The sequence below is a fragment of the Stegodyphus dumicola genome, chromosome X2 (genome assembly GCF_044657685.1).
Source record: "Stegodyphus dumicola isolate Sdum_Otavi_A_Nest chromosome X2, ASM4465768v1".
Lineage (NCBI taxonomy): Eukaryota > Metazoa > Arthropoda > Arachnida > Araneae > Eresidae > Stegodyphus > Stegodyphus dumicola.
Window position 1 is genome coordinate 55,940,391 of NC_140781.1, and position 22,068 is coordinate 55,962,458.

General features: G+C 32.3%; 1 protein-coding gene across 2 annotated transcripts in view; it reads right to left on the reverse strand.

Moving 5' to 3' along the window:
- brun (trafficking protein particle complex subunit brun) overlaps positions 1-22,068 on the reverse strand; it is a 152,251-nt gene that overhangs the window by 58,613 nt on the left and 71,570 nt on the right. For both annotated transcript variants that reach the window (XM_085810134.1, XM_035351667.2), the window contains 4 exons: positions 16,013-16,084; positions 12,039-12,237; positions 8,664-8,757; positions 2,466-2,642 (listed from right to left, as the gene is read on the reverse strand). In XM_085810134.1, the coding sequence (XP_085666260.1) occupies positions 2,466-2,642; positions 8,664-8,757; positions 12,039-12,237; positions 16,013-16,084 (542 nt within the window). The remainder of the gene's footprint in view (positions 1-2,465; positions 2,643-8,663; positions 8,758-12,038; positions 12,238-16,012; positions 16,085-22,068) is intronic.

A 22,068-nucleotide genomic window follows, 5' to 3' on the forward strand; every position in this document is an offset into this window, starting at 1 on the left:
AAATTGACTTTTAAAATTATTGCCACCAAATACTATCACCCTGTATTATATTTGAAGAAATTAAATAATGAAGAATCTGCATAAATGTATGTATGGTTCTCGCTTTGTAATAAAACAACAGTACCTAGAGCTATCCAAATTTTGAATGACGTAATCCTACTACGAATATGGGCATCTGAAAACCCAAATTTGTTTTATTACCGATTTCATATTTTGTAAAACTTTTAACGAATTTTTGATTAACAAACTCAACGATTTAAAAACGAGCAATGGCGACATTCTACAGGGGGGAGGAGACCTTTTTATCTCCATCGCATAGAAGTATGCATCAGAAATTCTACAGATATACTCATTTTAACATTATTTTGCAACATTGCTGTTGAAATGAATTCTATTGTTTAAGTGCAAAGAACATAATATTTAATAAATAAAGGTAACACACAAAACGTTAAAAAAGCCCCGTTGGACTTAATTTAAAATCTGAAACCTTTAAGATTTTTTTAATTTTTTTAATTTTTTTTTAAGATTCTCAAACTATTATAGTAAGTTGATAAACATTATCAACTTATGATTATCAACATATGAAAAGAAAACATACTTTAGAAATTCAAAATACGAATTTAAATTATTAAATAAAGATTGCATGATATATTAAGAAAATAAAACACATCCAAATCTTTCTGTAAATTTTTTTCGCTATTCTTCTTGAAGTACATAGCGATCTTCTTTCACTTAAAATAAATCAAGAGAATTACGGTGACTCATTTTCGTGCAAACTTCAGCAACAACAGCTATCTATTATAGGCACTTTCTAATTGTTCCCTTTTGGAAAATTTTCTGCAAAATTCTGCATTCCTGCAAAAATTTTACTGCAGTTTCTTCCACTGCTGACCAATTCCACAAGTTCATATTTTAAAACTAGGTATATGGCAGAAAATATCATGATTTGTTTATAAAAACCACTGGCACTTGGAATACAACAAAAAAGAACACTTAAGAAAACGGTGGCATTTCTTGACTGAAGAACTTTTATGAGCATGGTTGCCAGAATGGTTATGCATATGGTTGCCAGAGTTTGGCACATGCTGGAAATTTGGTGACTTCTACTACGCGTACTTCTGCTAAGCAATGCATTTGATAAACTCATAAACTAAAATCCGAAAATGTTTTTGCATCCAGAATTACCTAATTCCCGATGAATCCAGACCTCAGACATTGTACACATATATATAACTACCAATATCCAACCAGGATGTTTTTAACATCAAAATACAATACCAGAATCTGGTAGAGAAGTGGATATGCAAAGAGAACTATGGAAAATAAAAGTTAACAATTTCATTACACTTATTTGTCCCAAATAGCCAACACTCTAACATTTTAGATGTTATAATATATTTGATCTATAATAATATAATTATGTTCTACAATATTTTAGATCTAGCTGTAATTTCAGTGCTTGAATTGTGTACACAGAAGCTAAAGAAAGCACAACTTCTTATAATAATTTTCCAAAGAACATCAACAAAATGTATGACTATCAGATGTATTTCGTGCACTGGTTTGTAAGTTTCTGGGCAGCTTCTTTATATACAATGCCAAATTGGAAAATGTAATAACAGTTAAATTGCACATACATGTTACATACGCATGAAATCAGTTTCTTGAAAATCATTAAACACACAATTTGCATTGTTTGCAATATGTGAATGCAAAAACAGCACTTAATACACTTAGGTTATATGGAACACTGCCAACAATACTTTGTTTTTTTACTTAAATTGTCTCAGTTACATAGGCTTATAACAATATCTCAATATATTATAATTTACTGTCTGTTGGTGAAACGTAATTCTAAATTTAAAATATTGAGCCATTCTTTATGAAAGAAATACACTAAATATATAACACTCTCGAATTTTTAGAGCCTATCAAACTTTATTACAATGAGAAATCTGCAAACAGCAACTACTAAGTTAAATTCAGATTAAAATATAAATTCACATATGAATTTTCTGCTCTTTTTGATATTTCATATTTTTGACAGCCTTCAACTCATCACATCATGGAGAAGTTTAATTAGTCCGATGTCTTTTTTTTTTTTTTTTTTTTTTTAATTTTTAAAAAATTTTGTTATTTTTAAAGGCAACTCTACTCTCTTCAAATAAGCCTTATTTGTTTTTATAAAACTGATGGATTTAAGAATCCTTTACATGAATTTCAAAAGGACACATCCTTCTTGAAATTGAAGAAAAAAAATTATCACTACTGAAAACTAAATCTTTAATGACTGCAGAGCAAAACCTAATTAATTGTAAAGCTATGTTGATTTATTTAGAAGTAAGGTTTTTATAGTAATCAAACAGTCATTAAATTCAATGAGAATATCAAAATTATGTCAATATTTAAATGATTATTGTTTAATATTCAACAGTAGTAAAACATTAAGTAAGGAATATACTTACTTTACACGTGGAAGATTCAGAAGATTTACTGGAGGTATTATTAATCCATTATCAAGAGTCAAAGGAACTGGAGCTCCTTCACATTTTGCTGTTAGAGATTCAAGTTGTAAACATGCATCTTGCTGCTCAGCTGGACTCAAATGGCTTAACAGTGTATGTAGTAGGAATGTCATATGACTGGTGGATTAAAAAAGTGATCAGACTTAACATGAACAAAATGGTAACAGATGATGTAAAACCTTAGAAACAGATTGCCTGTTTTTAAGGTTTTCAAACACAGATGTAAAACCTTGCTTTAACGTAAATCATTCAGAACAAATGAAATTTAATATAGTCATTAAATAAATAAAATTATAAAAATAAAATTAAATATATCAACATAATAAATATCCATGCAGAAACTAAATATTAAACATCAAAAATATTAAACTTCAAAATATTTCCACCTACTGGATTTCAGATCTAGTTACCAAATTTTGTTATTGTGCTTTTTTCTGAGCAACAGGTGCTCTAGTTTTTAAAAAACGGTCAATTCAATTATTAATTATACTTATCTTAGAAATAATTTAATTGAATTTGATACTTGTTGGTTTATTATTATTTATCATTCATTTCATTGCACATAGCACTCAGAAACTTATAAAAAATTTGTTTTATTTATATAAAACAAGACATTTATTCATAACTTTTTTCTATATTTTAGTTAACCCTTCACAAACCAACACAACCTTGATATGATTCAATCACAACAATGAACCTCAAATGAAAACCGTGAACTATGACATTCCATCAGTCACACGATTTTGGGTAGCCTAAATTAGCTAATGAAAATAATATATCCATTTCCCCAGTTCACCCTAGAGCAGCAAAAAACCAAACTTTTTCATTTAAATCTCCCTTTTTACACGATTCTTTACAAGTAGCCTGTTACAATATTACAATATTACTTCAACAAGCTTCTTAAAATTACCAAAGCAGTAGTATAAATTTCATACAGCTGTCTAGCATTTTGCTACATATTACATGTTTTCAAATGTACATAAACATTTATCCAAACATTCTCTGCGCTTCTCAGTTATGGTTCCTAAGTGCTCTGAGGAAAATATCAAGATGAGAATCCAGAAACTCTGTCAAACTGCATGTTACACCCCCATTAGTTTTTCAGGCACTCACTAATTAGTTTTGTATAATTCCCTGCCTTCTGGATGCCTATCATTAATTCTGAGAAAAATTCATCTTTATTTAATGCAACTTCAAATTCAGAATCATTCGTTAGCTCTTTAATTTGAGGAACAACAAAAGATTCTTTCAATTTTTGGTTCACTAATTTTGGGTTTCAGAAAGTAAAAACCCTCTCCTTTTCTACCTGCTGCCTTCACAAAGCTTTTTATCATATCGTTTTGACATAAAGGATTGGAAATACACTTTTATAAAGACATGCTAATTACACAAAAATGAAATAAGAACCAGTATTCTGGTTATCCAAGTTGTAGTCTAAAGAACAGAGCTATCATTTTTAGAAATCCGCATATATGGCATGAGTGTTTCTCATTACTCACAATGCTTAGAGAAAGTTTCATACAATTTGTTTCAGGTGAATGGATTCAGATTAAGGGCAAGAACTATCTACACGAAGAAGAGATCCTTGATGGAGGTTCTTGTAAGGAGAACTGGATCATATTCATGTTACACACAGAAAGCTCCCATGCAGCCAACCCACAGACCAGAATTTAGGAAAACTAGATCATGTTCAAGTTACACACAGAGAACTCCCATGCAGTCAACCCAATGACCAGAATTTAAATTTATGTCAAACTACCTGCATTCAGCAATTTTAACAAGGCTATTGGCAGGGTTTTCATGCGATTCTTACTGTATGATTTTTCATATAAATGATACTGATGGATACACATTTCACTTATGCAGGAGACTACATTTGAAGAGTGTATTAATAACTTTTCTCCTTCAGGATTATGTATTTCAAGGTTTTAAATAATATATGTACATCACTGCAATACAAAGGAAAGAGCCTCCCTTTAAAAAAATTGAGAGAGAGAGAGAAAAAATTGAAATTTAAAAAAATTGAGAAATTTTTACTTTATTTGATGGAAATTAAATGCTTCAGCATGGCTTTTATCAACACATTCTAACTTAATAATTTAATCTTTCGAACAATTCAACTTTTTCATAAATGAAGTCCAAGAAAATAAACTTAAAAGTCTTTTTTGAATAAAAATACATAATTATACAAAATTTAATATTTTTAAAAATAAATTTAGATTTTTTTTAAAAAGAATAAAAAAATCAGCTAGGTTCCATTACCCTGACAGCAAAAGTTATACCTGACAAAACTTCCAAAACACTCCACACTGGTCAGCCCATTTATGAGATAATAAATATTTTAATACACAATAAAGTATACAAAAATAAAGCATTAATAAAACAGATGATTAGATGCTCTAAATTAAATATATAACATTAAAATTAAAGAAAAATTCAATTAGCATTCTGAACTCATTCACTCTAATCCTTTAGGGCCCACTAGTGACCAAGTGGTTTCCCAGGCACACAAGTTTCCTGTATGAGTGGCTTGTGTGTTTTATTCTACATGTAACATGAACATAAGCCAGTTTCCCATAAAGACATTCCTCACTTAGGCATTAGCCATTGTGTGTGCTTTGCCATATTCAACCAACTTGACCGAATCACTTATATTAAGACTTCAATTTTAAATTATTAATCAATTATCAATTAAATTATTTTTCATCATGGCACAAGATATAAGTAACTTGGAAATACAAGGTGAGACCATAAAGTAAGGTGACTGATGTCATAATAATAACTGTATTATATATTTACATATAAATACATCACTGTTCTTCAAAGCAGTTCTTGCCATCTACAATACACTTCTGACAACGTTCATACAAGTTCTGGAAACTTTTGAAAAAGTTCTTCTTTGAGACTGTGTTAAGTTCCTTGGTAACTGTAGCTTGCATGTCTGAGATGCTTGAAAATCAGTGTCTCTTTTAATGCAAATTTCAGTCATGGAAAGAGGAAAAAGTCTGCTGGCGCAAGATCAGGGGAATAAGGAGGATGAAATAATTCCATAACCTTTTCTGTGTGATGAACTATCTAGCACACACTGCAGTATGAGGGCTTGCATTATCATGCAACAGAAACCACTTCCTGATGCAGGGAGATGGGGCCGAACACGACGAATGCAAGCCAGGAGGCATCTCATAACATGGCAATAAAATTCACCATTAACTGTTTGACCTTCTGGTACATATTCTTTATGGATAATTCCCTGTGTGACGAAAAAGATAATCAACATTGTCTTAACCTTTGATTTTTCGAAGGGAAACTTTCTCGATTTCGACGATGAGGGACCCCGCCATTCTATGCTTTGCTGTTTCATTTGTTAATCATACGTGAAACACCACGTTTCATCTCCTGTGACGATTGACTATAAAAACATGTCATGTTTATCTGCTGCATTGATGAAGTTCCCACAGGAGTCCAATCACTGCTCTTTTTGTTCATCGCTTAAGTAATGAGGAACAAAACGTCATACAAAGTTTCCGTTTACCCAAATCCTGTGTCAATATTGTTCGGACGATTTCACAAGGAAGATTCAATTGATTCGCCATTATTCGGACAGACAAATCGCGATCTTGCAGCAATAACTTCCTAGCTCTTTCAACATCTGCCATCGTTCTGCTCATCAACAATCTTCAACTGCAATGCTAATCCTCCACGCTTTCATGACCTCCACAGAAAAGTTTGAACCACTGAAATATTGTCTTGTGAGACAAAGTTTCTTCGCCATACACATTTCGGAGCATTTAAAAGGTTTCCATAGCAGTTTTAACCATTTTAAAAAAGATTCGTTATCTGCTCCATTATGCAGTGCACCAACACCTTTCACGTTTGAGTGACTGCATGAACAAACACGAAACAAGAAACGTTACAAATGACCCTGAACTTCAATGTTACATACTGAAGATTATACTGCGAATGTGTCAGGTCATCGAGCTGTTCTCATTTTCGAAAGGAGGGGTGAGTCACCTTACTTTTCGGTCTTACTTTGTATAATTAATTACCCATTACATTCATAAACAGTATGTGATGGGTCAATAAGTAAATGAAGACTTGTTTCATAAATAGAGCTCCGGAATAAATAATGCCACACTTTTTGTAAGTCCACTGCTATTCAAAAAGACAGAAATCTTCATAATGGTGCTGTGGCATAAGGGAGCATGCACAAACTGAAGATCAGTTTCACACTTGGAACTGATCCTTATGCATTTTTCATAAAGGTGTGCATCTGTGTTCCTTGTGTAGAAATAGCTGACCATGCTTTCTGGAAACACATATTTCAAACATAAAACACACTAGAACAGTGGTTCCAAAAATATGGGTTGTGTCTTCAAATAATTTTTGTTGAGGACTGAGAAAATAACATTTTTTGTTTCGAAGTTATGTGTATTTATTTTAATTATGAATTATATTATAATCATTGATTTAATTTATTGTTGATAGCTATTCATCCTTCTTTTTCTTTCATAGAGAGCAATTTTGTTTAGAGAATTTCTTGAATGCAGCTTTCTTTTTTATGGAGAGCACATATGCCATGATTCTAAAAATATTTATGAAGCACTAGAAAAAGAAGAGAAAATATTAAATGGGGGATTCGAAGCATTCCATTACTAACAGTAAAAACGCTTTTTTGCATTTGAAATTGACATACACATTGAAAACCAAAAGAAAATCAGACAGGATATTTAAACTACTAGATGGAATGTATGAAAATTTGAATATCTGACGGAATATTAAAGATGTAGTATAAGGCATTTTTATTTAATTACAATTAAATTTACATATTTATTTTTATTTAATTTTAATTACATTTTTTACTCTCTCATTTTGGTTAAAATAAAATTTATTTTACTAAAATACCAGCGTCCTCTTTCAAGAAGCACAACTTGAAAAATTGTTTTGATTGATGAAAACTTTGGCACCCTTATGTTAATCCACTGTTAGTTAGGGGCACAAGCAGCATTATAAAAATTCACCATATTTGAAAGAGATTTATTTCATCACTGGACTTAATTAATTAGTAAATGACAAAAACTGTTCTTGCATAAGGATGTTCATCATCCTTACAAAAATCACTGATTAGTGTTAGGGTGCCGACGATCAGCTTCAAGCAAGTAACTGATCTTTAGTTTGTTAATGCTCCCTTACACTGTTATTAAGATTTCTGTCTTTTCAAACAGCGCAATTTGCATAAAGATATGCCACCATTATATACCAAGGCACCAATATGAAGGCTTCCCAGTGGAGAGGGGAGTATGAAATAAATTACAGAATACTTGGAATTATAAAAAGATATTACATAACACTGGGATGAAAAGAGACAGAACTTGTGATTTCAATCTTGTACAATATTTGCCAATTTCATAACAAAATTCAAAAGATTTTTGAAAGAAAGTTAAGCAAAAGCATAAAATGAAGTTTAAAGAGAAAATTGAGATATATGTGGATATTTTGAGACAATTGGAACACTTATCAAAAGATATGGGAAATTAGATAAAATATATTGATTTTAATATACATCTTTCTTAGTTTTACTAGGGTAAATTTAAAGACACGAGAAATAAGTACATATTTAAAATACAAATTTGGCAAAAAATAGCCAGATTTGCATATTTGACAACTTTATAAAAAATTTGTAAAAATTGAATTTCTCACATAAGATTATATAATTAGAACAGTTTTTGTAAAAATTACGAAAAATCCACTGAAGTTGCCTGTTATATAAATATATAAATCAAAAGTTCTATTCAAATTTCAGGATACTACAGACTAATTTTGTTAAATACAGTGGCATCAGAAATTTCTAGTTACATTTGCCAATGGTAAAAGTATGCTTTTATACAATAATACTTTTTTAAATAGTCAATAGATACGCTAGGTGAATATTTTATAATTATCACATACAGATTTTACAAATGTCAAAAAAACATAATGCTACATATAATTAATTGGTCCTTAAGTTATGCCTACGCCAACAACAAACAAAAAAGGGGGAAACACACATTTTACAAAAATATAGTAATGGTTTTACATTGTTAAACAATGAAAATTTATACCAAATTTATGCATAACAATAAGTTATCTGAAATAGCATACCGAACAGCTATTGCTTGATTATTCATCTGTTTAGACACACCAACAAGATCAAATAGCATCTGAACCTGAATCCCAGGCCACCCATAGGTTATATCTAGGAGAGAAAAATGTTCAATGAACATATTTCATAATAAACTGAATTAAAAATACTAATATAGAACACTGAAAATCCATTAATCTAAAATCCACACAGCCTCTCAGATGTCAACAGCGCATATGGATGTTTTCCTGGATTTTTGGCGATAGGTTTCTAATTCAGTACTGAAGATAGCTACTATATTCTCTTGATTAGTGCTTTTATATCTGTCCCTAAATTAAATATTTTGCAAAAAGTTATTAAACCTGTACTCATAATTGAAGATTAATCAAGCAAGATTGCTTATCAAAAACAGCTTATTTTTACTGTTATGTTTATCATGCTTTAAAAGCTTGTTCTTTAACATCTGTTTGCTTGCAGAACTCAATTACTCAAATTGGTTTCTACTGCCAAAAGATTTGCTGCCATGGCCATTGATAAAGCCTTTAAATTTTTTTCTCTTGCATCATAAAAAACATTCAATTATTAGGAAAATCCATAACTTTCTCATCACTCCATTTCATAATGCATTCAGTTACAAACTTGCTTGGATTCTAAAAAATTCAACCTTAGGATTATATTTTCACATGACAGTAAGAAAGTTTTAGTTTATGTTTAAGTTATGTTTATGTTTATGTTATGTTTATGTTTTAGTTAAGTTAGTTTATGTTATCAGTAAATTCATTATTCAAATCTTAAAGAGTCCACCTTTGATCTTAATTCTTGGAGAATTTATAGCATACACTGTCAGTGTTGTTTGACATATGTTAGCCGAACTAAAACAGCTTAAAATTTTGCTTCAACGAATACAAATTTTGTGTTAGAAATAAATGCAGAAGATGAAATAAAGAGAGGAAATAAATACATCAGAAACAGAACTAAATTAATCTTTGATAGTTATGCATTGTTGCACACTTAGCCACAAATTTCATTTTGATTCTAAGAAAAGTATTCACAAAGCTTCTTCGGTTGATGATCTGGATTCCTTTGAAACCTTTCATATTTGCAATAGCTCTTAAGTTAATAATATTAATCAGAACCCAGTAAAGCTTTAAAACTTCTAATATTTTAGTTTTTTATGTTTTGTTGCGATTTTCTTCAATAGATAGTACTATGTTCATTTTCATTTTGCTACATCCATTGATTTCTATATGAAAAGGCTGTCATTCCTCTCACCTAAGGGAAAAAATTTGCACTTTAAAAAGATGGGCTTGTGTCTGATTGCTCCCAAAATCTACAACAAACTATGATGACTTTCTTCCACTAGTGCATTCGCTGTAATTCTGAAACTCATCTGCAAATACGACAATAGTCAGAATGTGTGGAAGTGGTTAATCTCAGTATCTAACATTGCAAACAACTCCAAGCATTGCAATTCATGCCTTGATCTAGATTTGACATTTTTTAGCTATATTTTGATGACAAAATCAAGTGAGATTTTATGACGTGACACCTGTCAAATTAGGAAAAGTCTGCCATTAAATTCTCTTCAGAGAAAGGATCTGTAGAAAGATTTTTGCTATTTCAAAATAATTTTTTTTTTTTCATGAAAATCTTTTCAAAGACACTGCAATGTTCAGGCATATTTATTCATCAATCAAGCACAAAGTGTAATACCAGGCATAAGTTTTTTTTTCCTATGAAGCTGTTATAAAAATAAGATACAGTGAAGTTGATAAAATCACTGTAGATTGTTGTACTTCCTCAAATATTATTCAGCTGATGTTTCTCATCTTCTTGTAGAAGTTAGTATAGAATGGGCCTCATTTTGGCTGTAAGAGTAACCATTCTACCTACTAGATTTCCATACATTGCTAATTGAATCTTCTTCATTCTTGCAGAAAAGTAGCAGTGAATTCCATCATCAATTTTGAACCTGGTTTGCAAATGACATTCCAAATCACCCCAATGACTAATTCATTCCTGTCCTACAAGATTTAGATTAGATCTCTTAATTGGCCCAGAACATTTCTACAATGTATGTATCAAAAAATTGCGTGTTAATATCCTTTTCTGTATATGTTAAGAGGCCCAATCTTTCTAAAATAACCAAAGTACACACCAAAGCTTTGCTATAATGTACATAGCCTTAAATTATCTAAAATATTAAGATATGTTTCTGTATTAATATTTCCCTTTATAGGAACCAGGTGACCAAAGCCAAAAGACAAAACCATACTCATAATGCTGCCTCCACCAAACTTGGCTTGAGAAACAACACACACTCATAAATGTCATTCACCTTCAATGTACCATGATTCATCATTCCACTTAACACATCACTGTTCCAGACTCCAAATGTTCCACCGTACTTTGTGATGTTTAGCTACATTAATAAGGGCCTATATATAGCTAATCTGTAGCCTTAATTTTGCCTTAATATTGCAGCACTCTACATTTGTCACTGTGCTCACATTTGCAAACGGATTTCAATGTTTCCATGTGAATTTATTACTCTACAAAGTGTTCTACAGCTTCTATCAAACAAATTAAATGGTCACATTATTATTTCATGCACATTCATTCCTTTTACATTTATATCTATTTGATAATAGAGCTCTATTTGACCATCTCTATTTCTATTAAGTTTTACCTCTGTCCATAAAACCTTTTTCTCATGACTTTCTTTCCTTTTTATTTTATTTTGCTCTGTAAATGATATTGAGATTGCTATCATCTTATACTTGATCTAGGTTATTTAAATTACATATTTCCAGCCTAGTTAGAGGTATAGAACTCTTTTTCTTCCCTGACGATGACAGAAACTATTTTCCTATAAAATAAGTGACAATATCACAGCAAATTATGGCAAAATTGCTTCTTCCACATATAGAAAAAGCAATAAATAGCATTAACTACTGAATTAGAGCTTCATGGCCTGAACACACTTTGCTAGATACTAGACACTTATACTTCAAAAATAAAGACAAATTTATCATCAGGTGCAAGAAATGCCTAACGGGATCTTACAAACTGTGAAGAAGATGCTTAAAATTTGATAGGTCCTGGAATTTTAAACAAGAAGATCTATTCGTAACTGACTACACATGTATTTCTGTACTGTTTAAGTGTGGCCTATTTGAAGCTACTTGTTCTACATTAATTTATAATATTCTATATAATTTATAACAAGTATAGCATACTTAAGATCAGTTGCAATATGTAAGCAGAAAGATAGCTGTTTATACTCCGAGAAACTATAAATTTCAAGAAAACCACATACAAATAAATGAAAAAAAAACTAACTTAAAATCTTATGTGCTATCTATCACAAAAAATTACAAATGGATTACATGTACCTTTGGGAAATTCTTTTGCATCTAGAGAAAGCTTAAATCCTTCAAAGGACTGGAGTAATAAATAATAGCATTCTGTCCAACTGGGATTAGGATTTGACTGAGCAACGCAACGCATAGCAGCAATTCGTTTAAAAAATGATGCCTTCCTGTGAAAACCAATGTCAGTATATATTTGAGCCAAAGCATTAAACCTGTGCATCTGAAAAAAAAAAAAAAAAAAAAAAAAAAAAAGTTTGCTAATTTGAGATAGTGTGATACACATATAAAATACATAAATATCTAACTTAAAAGTAATTGATTCCTAATAAATTTGCAACTGATTTAAATATTAAAACATTTTACTTTTGCGTAAATCTTTCTGCGTTAAGGATGAAGAGTTAGTTCCTCATAACACAACATACACAACAGTCTGCAATAGAACAGATGCCTTTGTGAAAGCACTTTCAAAGGGAAACCTATATCTGAGTACTACGTTCACAGTGAAGATAAAATTTTCAGAATCAGTACTGGGAATAAGTATCAGTGTTCAGTGACTTCATCCATTTCACCAATGTCTCAGAGATTAAACAAGAAAATGTAGCTACTTTAGAAATTCAAAAATAATTCAAATAAAAATGCTTAGACACACACACACACAAAAAAAGAGGAAGAAATAAAAATTTATTTGTTTATTTTGCATTTATATACCACATCCTAAATGTAAATGCATCATTCTTACATAAATATTCTGCTGCCCGACTCCAAAGCTTGATGAAACTCCAGAGCATAGGAAAATCCATCATGAACAGCACAGTCTATTCTGATACTTGGACATCCTCTGCCCTCCCTAGTCAAGAGGAATGAATACCTACACTGGTCCAGTCACTTCTTTGAGATCAACAGATAATATTTACGATCTGAAGATATTCTTTAAACTATCTCTTCAAAAATGTATCCAACAAATCTTGTTGTATCCTGTAATCTTGTTAAATTTTGCATTTTCACATTCAGGTTTTGATGGTAAAGTTGTCAGTTTCTGGCCAGTTAGAAAATAACCTGAAGGCAAGGCTTTGGAATCATTTCCTCATCCATACACTAATGGTCTGCAGTTCAGGGTGGCTTCTATTCCTAATAATGCAGTAGAGAGTGCTTCCTCATCAGGCAACAAATGACGAAGCAATTTTCTAAGACATTATTTAGGTAATCCTATTAAATGTTACCTACAACCTCCCTACTAAGTCACCCACGGCGCAATAACTTTACAATCAATGCCTTTGTCGCATAAAAATTTTGAATTGTATTAGCCATTATGATACTCCACAGCAAAGCAACGAATGGCTAAGCAGTTTTCTAAGACATTATTTAGGTAATCCTATTAAATGTTGCCTACAACCTCCCTACCAAGTCACCCATGGCATAAATCAATGTCTTTGTAGCATAAAAATTTTGAATTGTATTAGCTATTATGATACTCCAGAGCAAAGTCAATTTTTTATTTGTGGCATGGAAGGTAATAGCATTGACGTCATAATGATATATAATGACAGCATTGTCAGTATAGATGATACGAGGAACCCCTAGTCAACCAATACACCTCTCATACGCCATCATGAGCTTATCAGTTGTCAGGTGTGAAACAAGCTCCATATGCAAAGCGCGAGTGGCTGAACATGTGAACACCATATTATTATTCAATGGTTGTGTACCGCAAAGACAGAAAACCAAGAGCTTTCAGATGCCCAAAATCATTTTCTTGGTTGAAAATAATGAAATATTAAGCCAAGCTACATAAAAATCATGGGAAATTTTAAGAATAAAATAAAGTCGGGAGAAAAATGTTGTAAATCGCATTAGCGGGAGTATGGTCGGAAATGGGTATAGTTGGCAACTTTGAAACTGCAGTACATTTAAACCGATAACTTGTAATTTTAATGTCATCTACTAGATGTGAATGGACAAAACTAGACTGTCTTCCACCATCTAAAATGAAATGAATTAAGAAGCACCATGTTTTAATGATTTATAAAATTGTCAGAATCGACTGCTTTGGAGCTGTTTAAACATTTATTCATTATACTTTGACCAATGCACAGAGAGGAAGAAATTGGTAGGGTTTTAAATTAAAATCTACACTAAAATAAGGCTGCTGTTTTGCCTGAAGTTTACATTGGCACGTTTCTCTCGCAATCTGGGGATTTTATAAGAATGCTGTCTTAGAACCAAGTTGACATAAAAATTACCAGTCTGAGATAAGAACCAAATTTAGATATATAAAAACTTTTTCCATAAAATCAGTTTTTCTGCTAAAGATGCACCTGTTGATTTGTACACCTTCGTAAATGTTTTAGAGTGGTTGATAATAAATGCAGCTGATGGTTTGGGACAGGTTTTTGACTGATCATCAGAAAAGAATAAAATTATAAATATTATTTGCATACACTGATACATGAATACTGTATACTATTTACATTCTCAGAAATACTGATCACTTTCACAGATGGTCACTGGGAAGGCATTCAATGGATTATAAATCCAAAATAGTGCTGTTGTAAGTTTTTCTCCAAAAATAATTAAGCAATATTTCTTTATTTTCAAGTAAGTTTATTTTTAAGTATTTTGTTAGCTATTAATTCATTTACTTATTGAATGTTTCTTTCACACAGTAGCTCTGACTTGCAAAGGCCCAAGCCTTCTCCAGCTACTAAATCACATTAAATTTTTGCCAAAAAGTAGACTAGAAGAGAAACACGCTAATGTGACAATCAAAATCGTAAAAACAACCTTGTATTTAGCGTTATTTTACTTACGCTAAATACAAGGTTGTTTTTACGATTTTGATTTTGACAAAAAGTCATATACAAAAATGAGGTATTATTTGTATTATTTATTTTTATACAAATCTACTTTATAAAATTTACATATTGCTTCGGTTTTAAATAATAATTCTACTAAATTAATGTTTAATTCAACTAAAACTTAACATTTTGCTTTTTTAAATATTACATGAAATCCACATAAAATCATATACCTCAAATCAAAAAGATTACATGTACAGAACTGAAACCATATTACTGTGTTTAAATCATACTGTTCTATGCAGCATTAAAAATACAATTTCACAATATTCAATTAGGTTACAATTTCTTACCTACTAACTCAGCACTCAGCATTTTCAAATATTTCTTCAAACAACATGAGAAAATGTTTATTTCAAACCATTACAATAAAAACACAGATCAATTTAATAGCCTCTACACAGTTTATGAAGTCCAAAACCAAGGAATTATTTCTGCATACAACCTTTCTGCTTACAAAAAAACTAGCACTGTTAAAGTTATTAGAAACTGACAAGGAACTTGAGTTTGTTCCAATGTAATGCCATTTCCACATAATTTGTTTACCATAACGATGAAGTAATTACATATGACTATACAAATGCATTACCAAAATATATATTTCAGCCAGAAAAGTTCATACAAAAGCAGTAACAATATAAATTTAAAAAAAAAAAAAAAAAACTAAATGGCATTTGAAAAGTAATTCAAACTATTTTGCATCTTTCAGAAGACAGAAAAATGTAAGGCAATCTTCAGAATACTTTTACTGAAGATGAATAACAAATATGTACATACTTACCTTGCATTATCTTTTTAAAAAAAATCTTAATAAGAAATGAATTTTCAACGAGAAAAACTGTGTTTTTTGGTCAAGATGGCTTTAAAAAATAACCTGTTTTTTTTAACTTAAATTTAAAACCTGACATGCCCTTGTTTATTTACTCCGACATGCACATAAAACTACATAAAATAAATGATAAGTTTAACAATTTAAATTTTTTCTTCTCCTTACATACTTATAATACATAACAATATAGTATTTTAAGCAGCTGGTACAAAATTTTCCACTCTGGACTTGTTATTGACAAAAAAATAAATGATCAAAATAATGTATAAATCAAAATAGTGACTTTATCTGACTCTAAAACTAACAGTTACCTTTTCTTCATCTGTTTGAGGTAAAGCTGTAAAAACCACATTTTTCAAACACTCTGCAGCTTCCAAGTACTTCTGAAAAAAGACTATGTTTTTAGAAAGAAATAATTATTATGTCGAACAGAGTATATGAGACAATATTCAGGAATGCATACATTTAAATAATCAGGAACTGCAGAAAATTCACAATAAATATAACCCATTGATAACAACCGCTTAATTCAGTTGTAACATTTACTGATAATTTATAAAATCAAATATTCCCAACTACTTTGAATAGTTTTCCAAACTGTTTTCACTAAAGAGGGGTGGGAGACATTTGGATGATCCCAGTGTTCTTTCTTGGAAATCCAACCAGGGGCAAAAACTTATCAGTTAGTTAGATACTATCTGTCTACCAGAAGAGCTCTCACCAGTAGTTGACGACAGCCATTATAGAAACTGGGCAGTATATTTCAAGCAGGATTGAGCCAAATGAAGTTTTTATTGTTTTGGCAAATGTCAGCTGTGAGGAATTTTACCATTTGTCTTCTCGATTTCATCTCAGAAACAGGCGTCTTTTCCATACAGCTTTATATTACTTTTAATTATTTTTGCCCTTCCAGTTTAAAAAAAGTCAACCTTTAAAATCAAAGGCATGTCAAATCATGTACGATGTTGCAAAATTTTGCACTTCTAAAGCTCTGGCAAACTCTTTAGTAGCTCCCCTACCTCAAGCTATAAAGTGAATATCTCAAGGCGATAACAGCATCTCAGTACACAAGTAAAAAAAATAGGAATGAAGTACAGTACAAAGTCCGTAATCTGGAATTATCCGGAATCCATTATCCGGAATGATCTATAATCCGGACCTCAAAGCCACAAACTTTACGCATACACGTAGAGAATGCACATACACTACGCGCATCTGCTTCATACATGCAAGCGTTGAAAGAAATGTTTAATGAAGTAAACAAATATTAAGCTCTTTTTTTTTTGGTAAAATTTGATACCCTTTAGATCATAATTGCTTTTTATTTCATAAATTACAGTTTCACATTTTTAATAGTATAATTTCTGCATGCCATCTTACGAGATTTAAATTGATGATCTATAATCCTGAAAAAACCCTAATCCGGAATCGGCGAAGTCCCAGCGAATCCGGATTACGGACTTTGTACCGTATTAATAATGGGTGAAGGGAAACTTCTAAGCATACTTCGTAAGTAAATATAAAAGGCCCGCTGATTGAAACTGCGAAATCGATAAATTACCTATAATTTTGTCATACAACTATACAGTTGAAGATCTGAAATCTATGAAATATGCTACAAAGGAAATTATGATAAAGTAGCTGGTAAGGAGGGGAAGATGCTGCAACTCCAAAATGGAAAAAGTGCATTATTTGACTTAATATAGCACAATTGTCCTAAAAAAAGTATCTATAAAATTGACATTATACATCGGTCATCAAAATTAAAGGATAGTAACAGAAATAAAGCGTAACCGATACTTAATGAAAAATTATTACTAGAAATTTGTACAAAAGCACTAATTAACATAAATTACAATGTTTGGCAGTTGATTATTCGCAAAATATTAAATATTGAAAACAAATTTATGAAAACTGGAAAATGATGGGAAAATTAAGTCACCTCTTGAGAAAAAAAATTTTCTTTAATATGGTGTATTGTCACCTTGGACAGATATGCAAACCTCACATCTTGATTTCATAGACATTATCAAAGTGTTGATCAAGTCTCGTGCAATTGCATGCCACTTTTTAAAAGTGCACGTTTCAGGTCTTAGAGGGTCTGGGAAGGACTTTGGTGTGTGTAAATATGGCACACTTAGGCACCCCATACCTATTCAACCAGGTTCAAATCGGGTGAGTAAGATGGCCAATCCATTTGTGCGATACTTTCTCTTTGCAAGTATTCTCACACAGCAATGCTCGGTATCCAGTAGCAAAAAATCTGCGCAAATAGCACCCCTAAACGGGCTAACTTGCAATTCCAATACCTCATTCACATATCTCCAAGAGGTTACAGAACCTTCTTGAAAGATATACAGCTCGGTGTGGCCATTTTTCATGATTCCTCCCCTGTTAAAGAAACAGGACACTTCATGGACAAGGATATCCCAGTAGAAGAAATGGGATATTTCATGGACAAGTTATGTGTTCCTTCCTCTCTCCAAATCAAAACATGTCTAGAATTACTGTTCAGGACTATATCTAGAATCATAAGAATACTTGGGCCCAGTTGTCTTGGCTCCATTGAACATAGTGACAGCCCCCTCTGGAAACCGGAGTGAATGGAACACAAACAACTGGCTTTCTTGCATACAGTCGAACCTCATTTACCCTTCGTACAGCAGTACAATGGCTTCGCCCTTGATCAGTATCAACTGATTCAGTGCTTAAAAAGCGGTCCAAACTCTGAATATGGCACTTTGATGGATATCAATTAAATCATCAGTTAAAATACTGATATTTAAACCCTGCACAACCTCACTGACCTCCCTCAATCCTACCAATTATTTGCCACTTTTGACCTTCACTTAAATGAAGCCTTTGAGCCATAATTACAAAATACTAATCACTCTCAGAAACTACATTCATTTTAAACACCACTAATTCCAACATGCGTCCATCACGTCCCACAGTTAGTCTATACTTTAGGGTACCCTTGGATTACTGCCCAGTTGTTGTTTCATTTATGGTAATCTGAGTAGACAAATGTTATGGAAACCGTGATGTGATTGGTTGCATGATTCCATTGAATTTGACCGGCAGTACGGATATTTTTCATTTTTACTTTAGTGAATTTATGTGACGACAGCAGTATACAGATTCCAGTTTAGATAATTTTAAATAGTTTTTGGATGCTGTTAAGCAATTCTGTATGTCTCGTTTCGAAGAGACAAAACATTTTAAAGAAGGTATGTCGATATTTCCTGGAAACGGACATAACATCAAAGATTCGATAACACCAAAAATTCGCCAAGGGGTACCCCGAAATATATTTTTACGCCTACTACATTGTAAATCACCAAATTTGCATATTCCCAGCCCTAACGTATGCACGGAAGTGCAATTTTGAGTTCAATTGTATATAATTAACATAAATAATTATATCATTAGGCATTGGTTGCAACATTAACTAAGTGAATAATTTTTCTCATTATTCATTAACTTTGATGACCAGTGTAAAAGAAGATGGACATCATGTTATGCAGCCCCCCTTACCACTACAATCTAAACACAAAAGAATATGCTTGGTCATCAGTTAAAAGACTGATTAGGGAAAGAAATGTAACTGGTGACTTAAAAAGTTAAAAGTTTACTAAACAAAGCAATAGATGTAATCACTTCTCAAGAATAGTAAGTGCACTGTGGAAATGTAGAAAATTATGAAAATTGTTATTGGGACAGATATTGACTCCTGGAAGAGTTAATGGATGAATGAATAACTCTGACTGGTAGCAGCAATTCTGATTCTCATTTAGAAGAAATGGAATCTTGTGATGGTAATTTAGATGAATTTTCAGACATATCTTTCCTTTATATACGAGGGCCATCCAGGAAGTAGATTACGTTTCCGTCTGTGTCTGCTAGGGGCGGGGCTAGCGCGGCCATCTTGGGGTCAGAGCGTTGCGCAGCTCAGTCTGCATCTAGCCGTGCTAGTGAGAGGTTTGTGCTGTGCTCCGTTCAGATACTGTGACGGTTTGAAATGTCTGCGTTAATTGAAAATCCCGCGAGCTGCGAGGTGCGCTCAGTAATAAGGTTTCTGACTGCAAAAAACTGTAAACCGATAGAAATCTATCGGCAGCTTCGTGAAGTGTATGGGGACAACATTATCACTGAAGGTGGAGTGCGTCAGTGGGTCATAAGATTTCAAAATGGCCGAACCAATGTTCACGACGAAGATCGAAGTGGGAGACCCAGCATAGTGACCGCCGAACTTCTCGAAAAAGTCGATGCTAAAGTCCGTGAAAATCGAAATTTCACAATAACGGAACTTTCTTTGAGTTTTCCACAAATTTCGCGAAGTTTGTTGCACGAAATCATCAGCGAAAAGCTTGGTTACCACAAGTTTTGTGCAAGATGGATTCCAAAAATCTTGACAGAGGACCACAAAAATCAGCGAATGGCTGCAGCGTTGAACTTTTTGGACGCTTACCATAAGGATGGTGACTATTTACTCGATCGCATCGTTACTGGTGACGAAACATGGGTGAAACATGTGAACTGTGAAACGAAATTGCAATCAATGCAGTGGGGGCACACAAGGTCTCCCCAAAAACCCAAGAAATGCATGCAAACAATGTCGGCAAGGAAGATGATGGCGACTGTTTTTTGGGACAGAAAAGGTGTAATTTTGGTGGACTTCCTGGAAAGAGGCACTACAATAAACTCTCAAAGGTATTGCCAAACTCTCCAAAAACTCAGAAGAGCAATTCAAAACAAGCGCAGAGGAATGTTGAGCTCTCAGATCTTGTTGATTCACGACAACGCCCGGCCCCACACGGCAAATGTCACTCGTAAAGTTCTTGAATCTTTTAAGTGGGAGTTGTTTCCTCATCCGCCGTGCAGTCCCGACCTGGCACCGAGCGACTTCCACCTATTCCCAGCAATGAAGAAGTGGCTGGCTATGCAGCGTTTTGATGACGACGCACAGCTGCAAGAAGAGGTAACGAAGTGGTTGAAGGCGCAGGCGGCCGAATTTTTCGACGAAGGAATTTCCAAGCTCGTACATCGCTACGATAAATGCCTTAATTTGTATGGTGACTATGTAGAAAAGTAGTATTTGAGTGTGGCTTTCATCTGTATATAATAAAATTTGTTTCCTATACTTTGTTTATTTTTTTATTCCAAAACGTAATCTACTTTCTGGATAGCCCTCGTAGATATACTTAAAAGCTTTCACCAAAAAATAAAGGGGCCAGGTAAGAGTTTACTGACATAAGCTGTTTTGCACAAGATTAAATTTATATGTAATCAAAACAAACAATTTTCCTTAACCTTCCAGCACATGCATATGCGCAAAATTTACGACAAAATCAGTTTTTAATGCACATTTTTCACACATCGAAGCTGAGACGTCTGAAGGTCATTTCTATTCCTCCTTTCTACCCTTCCCCACGTCATGGAATGTGCCAACAGGAAGTCATTTGACTTTTTTTATCTGGGCTTTTGTGCTACATGGCAGCTTTTTCATAAAATTTACGACACACGCGTGGTTGTGCTTTAAAATTTGGAAAATATTTTTTCTCAAATATTTTGTAATTTTGTGTTATTAATTGCTGTGTATTATTTTAATTTGAATACATTTGGCTCTGTAAATTTTATATCGGTTTTCATGGAAAAAAAATATGTGCAACCAGCTGATTTTGCTCAGATTCTTCAAGAATTATCTGATGGAGAAAAGGAAACCTTTGGATGGGAGAACAATAACGATTTCCATTTCTTATTTTTTTTTTATTTCTATTTTTTTAGAAATAAATAAAAACATTAAAGTTAGTTTAAAGTGCGTTTTTGTAACCAGTAAGAAGTAAATTTCCTTGCAGAAGTAAGTAATGCTAAGCTTACTTTTTTTCTTATCAAGGTGTTTTCCTTTTTTATTGTCTACACTTGTCTTTGGTGAATATTAAAATTAGCTTCGATTTTAAAATATAATTATCAAATAATAAATTTAAAATTTTCTATAATGAAATACATCATTGCATTTCCATCTCACTAACATAAAAACTAACTTAAAAATTCACTCATTTCTGTCATTTTTCATGCCAAAAATGGTTAAAATAACGGATGTCGTAAAAAATACGGCGTGCGCATGCTGGAAGGTTAAATTTGTTCTTAAACATCCTGACTTAACAAGGTAAAACTATCTCCAACAATATATCCCAAAGTAACTTACCTATATTTGGGTGATGTGGCTTTCGATGTATTAAAGATATACAGAATGTACCAATCTTTCTCAAATACCTTATATTTACTTTTCACACTAGGCTAGAAACCACTTTTCTTCTAACAGAATTATCAAAAGTGGTATTAATAGAAATGTGTATCATTTCAC